Here is a 6,029-nt window from a genome sequence, read left to right as displayed (position 1 = left end):
CATCAATGAAAGAATCATGAGCTGAAGGTATTGTTGGTATAAGAAGATGAACATACTGACGAGGAAGAGCATGATCTGCTTGTTAAGGAACAATTGGTAGAGGTGGCTAATGTCAAAATTGTATTCTCCAATCTTTGTGTTCCAATCGATGCCTCAAAAGTGGTTCAATCGATTCTTTAAATAGAGAAAATTACAACCTCTAATTATGGTAATAATCTGTACAAGGAAAAGGCTAATTATATAATCATTAATCTATTGTTGGAAGAAACTCAATCAAGAAGATACTCCATAAATCAATCTCGTTGACATCCCCTCTCAAATTGATGTTGGGCGATCAAGCAGCATCAATTTGTCAATCATAAGCTGATGGCGATGACGAGATAAGGCCTTAGTAAAGACATCTGCTGGTTGGTTCTCAGTGGAAATGTGAGGAAGAGAAATCTCATGACGACCAACTGCCTCGCGAATAGAATGACAATCAACTTCAATGCGTTTGGTACGCTCATGAAAAACTGGATTGTTGGCGATTTGAATAGCACTGGTATGTAGGAGAAAGTTGCGAAACACCAATTTCTCGTAACAAACCCCAAAGCCAAATCATTTCAGAACAAGCAGCTGACATGGCTCGATATTCAGACTCAATGGAAGATTTTGAAACACGAGCTTGCTTCTTACTTTTCCAAGAGATAAGTGCACCACCAAGAAACATACACCAACCGGGGATAGAAAGACGAGTATCAACACAGCTAGCCCAATCTGCATCACTAAATCCCACCAATTGCAATGAGGTACTAGATGGAAAGAACAAACCACGACCAGAGGTACCTTTGAGATATCGAAGAAGACGACGTACAGCAGCCAAATGGGCCTGACATGGGGCTTGCATAAATTGACTGACTTGTTGGACAGCGAAGGAAATATCAGGCCTGGTAATGGTCAAATAATTTAAACTGCCCACCAACTGGCGATATAACGAAGGATCAGATAAGAGATCACCTCCCTCTTGACGAAGTTTCAAATTCACCTCCATAGGTGTAAGAACCGAATTACTGTCTTGAAGACCGACTAATGTGAGCAACTCTTGTGTATACTTATGTTGATGTAGTATTGTGCCTGTTGGACAATGTTGGATTTTAAGGCCAAGAAAGTACTGGAGAGATTCAAAATCTTTCATATGAAATGAAGATTTAAGCTGTTGTTGAAGCTTCTCAATAAATTGAGAATCAGAACCCATACTCATAGTAATCTAAATACACAAGAAGAAAGACAATTTCAGTAGGAGTAGTGTGGAAGAAGAGGGAAGAGTCGTACTAACTCTGAATAAAATTGAAGTCCAGAAGAGTAGAGCTAAATTTTTCAAACCAAGCTCGAGGTGCTTGTTTCAAGCCATATATGGATCGTTTTAAACGACAAACATCTGTAGAAGGAGAAGAAAACATGCAGGGTGGAGGAGACATAAATATTTCTTCTTTTAGATCACCATGCAAAAATGCATTCTTTACATCCATCTGGTGAAGTGGCCACCCTTTTGAAGTGGCAATGGCCAAAATTGTACGGATAGTAGTCATTTTAGCCACAGGAGCAAAAGTTTCCTCTTAATCAAGATCATATTCCTGTCGTTTACCTAAGGCCACTAAACGAGCTTTATACCTATCAATGGTGCCATCAGATCGTAATTTGATGGTATAAACCCATTTGCATCCAAAAGGTTTGACACCAATTGGACAAGGAATGATATCCCAAGTGTGATTGTCCTGAAGAGCCTGAATTTAATCAGTCATAGCTTGATGCCAACATTCTTGAGTAGAGGCCTGAGAGTAAGACTTAAGTACAGATATATTATCAAGAGTAGCTTGACGAATAGAATGTGAAAACCCATACCTATCTAGAGGCCGAGAGGTTCGAGCTGATCGACGAGGCACATGTATGACAGGATCAGTAACGGGATCAGATGTAGGAAGAGGCAGTGGATGACGACGCTGATACACAAGACTTGGCTTAAAACGATTAACGATTCTAGAGTCATCATCAATGAAAGGAAGTGAAACAGTAGAGGAAGAAATAGGCTCAGTACGAGACGGAAAGAAATGTTGATTTTTAAAGAAAACAACATTTCTGGAGATACGTAACTTGTTAGCTTCTGCATCGTAACACACAAATCCTTTGTGGGAATTACTGTAGCCAAGAAAAGCACATTTAATAGCTTGAACAGCAAGTTTATGACGTTCAAGAGGAGGTAAGTGAACAAAGCATACACAACCAAAGATATGCAAATAATCATAATTAGGAATGACACCAAATAAACGATAATATGGGGAATCAAAATTTATGTTTGAGGATGACAGACGATTAATCAAATACACAGCAGTAGATAAGGCTTCTACCCAAAATCGAGAAGGGACATAAGATTCAAATAGTAGAGTTCGAACTACATCTAGAAGGTGTCGATTCTTACGCTCAGCGATTCCATTCTGTTGTGGGGTATACGGACAAAAGCGCTGAGAGATAATTCCCTTTTGTTGTAGGTAAGATTGAAATTCACGAGACATATATTCTCCACCAGAGTCAGAGCGTAGGATCTTAACACAAGTTGAAAATTGTGTTTCCACATAGGCAACGAAAGTTTGAAAGATAAAAAAGACCTCAGTTTTAGATCGAAGAAAATAGACCCAAGTGAAACGACTATAATCGTCAATAAATATCACAAAATACCTATATTGAGCATTAGAGATAACAAGACTTATACCCCAAACATCAGTATAAATAATCTCGAAACACATAGAAGCACGGCTACCATGTAAAGGAAATGGCAAATATTTACTCTTACCAAGCTTACAAGATGCACAATCGAAAGATAAGTGTGAAGAAGAAAATTCATTCATATTATTCAAATAACCATTTTTCAAAAGATGTCTTAAAACAACAGAATTTGGATGTCCCTATTTCTTATGCCACAAATGACTATCAAAAGAAATAGCAGAATAACCAACATGAACAGAACGAGGGATAGAAAATGACTGAAGCGGAAAAAGACGTCCCACTTTAGGCCCTTTCGCTACCACTTGTCCCGATGCTTGATCTTACACACGACAACCATTACGATCAAAATAAAGAGTATAGTTATCTTCTACCAGTTGGCCAACAGAAATTAAATTGGCAAATAAATATGGAGAGACAAAAATATTAGTAAAGGAAGACCCTAGATCTCCAACCGCCGTGATAGGAATATTACTGCCATTAGCTATCTGGATATGCTGCTCACCGTCATATTTATGAACATTATTTTGAACTTCCATATTACCAGTCATGTGATTGGAAGCCACAGAGTCAACTAACCCAGGAGACAGATTACTTTTACCTTGAATGCCAAGCGTTGAGAGAGCATGTTCAGGTGTAAGAGTTGAGGAAGATCCTGAGGTACCTAACTGATCTGAAGATGCAGCTACAAGGTTGGACTGAACAACATGATGAAAAGCAGGAGGTGATCGATTCTGAGGTCGCACACGACAGTCTTTAATAATATGACCCTCCTTTTTGCAATAGTTGCAGAATTTCTTAGTACAGTATTTTGCAATGTAACCAAACTCCTTGCACCTGTAACACTGTGGTGACATTTGGATTTTCCTTTGCCTTGTGCGGCATAGGCTACATTGACCATTTCAAAATTCTCATTGGTCTGACTAATGCTATGCTGAGAAGCAAGTCGCTGTTCTTCGTGCAAAAGTTCTCCTAAGCAGACATCCAAGGACGGTACAGGACTGCGATTGATTAACCCAGCACGTGCACTTTCAAATTCGGGTCGTAATTTCATCAAAAATTAATCCCGTTAACTTTTAGATTGAACCATTTGTAATGCTGCTAAAGCATCTTTAGGAACTTTAGATTGCACCAACTCGGAATACTCGCTCCACAAGTTAATAAAACCTGAATAAAATTGTTCAATTGACAAATTTCCCTGTCGATAATTCTCAATATCCAACTCCAATTGAAATTTTCGTGTAGAATTATCGTGATAATAAATTCGTCGCAAATAATCCAACATCTCTTTAGCAGTTGTAAATGAACGAAGATTATTGACCATAGTTGGTTCAATAGAGCTAAGCAGCCATGAAACAATTCGAGCATCTTTGTTTTCCCATGAACTAAGCTCCTTAGGATCCGTAGGGGCTTTAGATGATCCAGCCACATGGTTCCACAATTCTTTACCTTTGACGAACATCTTGAACCGAAATTCCCAAGTAGGATAATTTTTACCATTAAGACGAACAATTGAATTTTCTCCGGCCATGACAACTAAATTAAAATGTCACCCAATAACTAGCCCAAATAAATAGCACCAAAAATGTCACCCAATAACCAGCCCAAATAAATAGCACCAACCCAAGAAATTCACACCCCAAACCAATAACCCAATAATCGGCCCAAAAGATTGAGGCCCAAATAAATACTATAGCCTAGAGAGAGATTCACGTGATACCTCCACAGTTCCCGTCGACCACTGTTCATGTCGACCACCCACCGGAAAATCGTCGCCTACTCACCCACAGAAGACACTGAAATCGTGTCGATCCCCGAGAGAGAAGCTGTGTCGCCCCACCCAAGAGATGCCGGAAAGAAGAGACACCCGAAATCGTGTCGAGCCTTCAGATATGGTGGTAGTCAAGGCAGAGGTGGTGGAATCGTGTCGATTGCACACAAAGAGACGTCGGGAAGATGTCGCATCACTCACCCAAGAGACACCGAGAGTCAAGCTTCCACACATGACGACAATTACTCACGGATATGCCGAAGATTCTCTGTCACCACCAAGAACCGAATTCCCGTTCTTCTTCTATGGGTATGGCTCTGATACCATGTTAAAATTGTATTCTCCAATCTTTTTGTTCCAATCGATGCCTCAAAAGAGGTTCAATCGATTATTTAAATAGAGAAAATTACAACCTCAAAATATGGTAATAATCTATACAAGGAAAAGGCTAATTATACAATCATTAATCTATTGTTGGAAGGAACTCAATCAAGAAGATACTCCATAAATCAATCTGGTTGACAGCTATAAGGGTGGAGCTCTCATTAAATTCGATAATAGGCTAGAGAATGCTTGAAACTATGAAGATTAAAGGTACATTGGCACAACTGGAGGTAACGGTTCTAATTGATTGTGGGGCAACCCACAATTTCATTTCATTGGAACTAGTCAAGAAATTGGGCCGCCAACTGCGCCTACTACAAACTATGGAGTTATCATGGGCTCTGATGAATCTGTAAAAAGAAAGCGGATCTGTAGGGGAGTCATGGTGGAGATGAAAGGGTTGATGATGGTAGAGGACATCCTACCTTTAAAGTTGGACAGCACGAATGTGTTGTTGGGGATGCAATGGTTAGGTAGCTTGGGCCGTATGGAAATCAACTGGAAACTCCACGCTATGCAGTTTTGAGTGGGAAAATCAATGAGTCTGAGAGAAGATCCCAGGCTAAACAAAGCTAGAGTAACATTAAAAGCCACGATGAAGGCTTTGCAACAAGAAGGCCAAAGAAGAGGGGGAGAAAAAGTACCTGAGCAAGTGGAACTGAAAGGGAAAGGGTTGCCTAATTCTGAAGCTCCATGGGAATCTGATGAGGATATCGGACGACGTTTACTTATTTTATTTAAGTTTTATTTATTTTCTTGGACTATTATTTAAATTTGGACTTGTATGGGCTTGGGTCCAAGTTCGTTAGGGTTGCTTTACTATTTAAACCTATTTTGCTTTGTAATTTTCAGTTGATGATGAATAAATAATTATTTTGGTGGCTTATGGCGCATCCTTCTCTTTCTCCTATTGAATTCTTCTTCTTTCCCCTCCCTTAATTCCCCATTCTTTCTGAATCTTTCTTCTGTTTCTATTAATCATCTTATTGGTGCTGCATCAAATTTGGTATCAGAGCCTAAACTTGGGTAATCTCTCATCTCCAATCCAAAAATCTCTTCCTATTTCTTTCCCAAATACTTGTGGAACAGCACAAACAAATAAACTTTTAGCATGAGC

General features: G+C 39.4%; 1 protein-coding gene across 1 annotated transcript; it reads right to left on the bottom strand.

The window, feature by feature from the left end:
* Nucleotides 1-315: 315 nt before the first annotated feature.
* Nucleotides 316-1,568, bottom strand: LOC111393145 (uncharacterized mitochondrial protein AtMg00810-like). The gene is made up of 3 exons (XM_023018537.1): nt 1,416-1,568; nt 586-1,246; nt 316-455 (listed from the first exon to the last, which is right to left on the bottom strand). The coding sequence occupies exons 1-3, from the start codon at nt 1,566-1,568 to the stop codon at nt 316-318; spliced, it is 954 nt and encodes a 317-aa protein (XP_022874305.1).
* Nucleotides 1,569-6,029: the final 4,461 nt, after the last annotated feature.

The sequence above is a fragment of the Olea europaea genome, chromosome 4, assembly GCF_002742605.1.
Source record: "Olea europaea var. sylvestris chromosome 4, O_europaea_v1, whole genome shotgun sequence".
Taxonomy (NCBI): Eukaryota; Viridiplantae; Streptophyta; class Magnoliopsida; order Lamiales; family Oleaceae; genus Olea; species Olea europaea.
This window is presented reverse-complemented; position numbering and strand designations above follow the sequence as displayed.

Coding starts and splice junctions, on each gene's coding strand:
- LOC111393145 (XM_023018537.1), bottom strand. CDS start 1,568: ATGACTACTATCCGTACAATTTTGGCCATTGCCACTTCAAAAGGGTGG. Junction 1,247..1,415: donor TTTCTTCTCCTTCTACAGAT/GTTTGTCGTTTA, acceptor TTGTGTATTTAG/ATTACTATGAGTATGGGTTC. Junction 456..585: donor TGAAATGATTTGGCTTTGGG/GTTTGTTACGAG, acceptor TTCGCGAGGCAG/TTGGTCGTCATGAGATTTCT.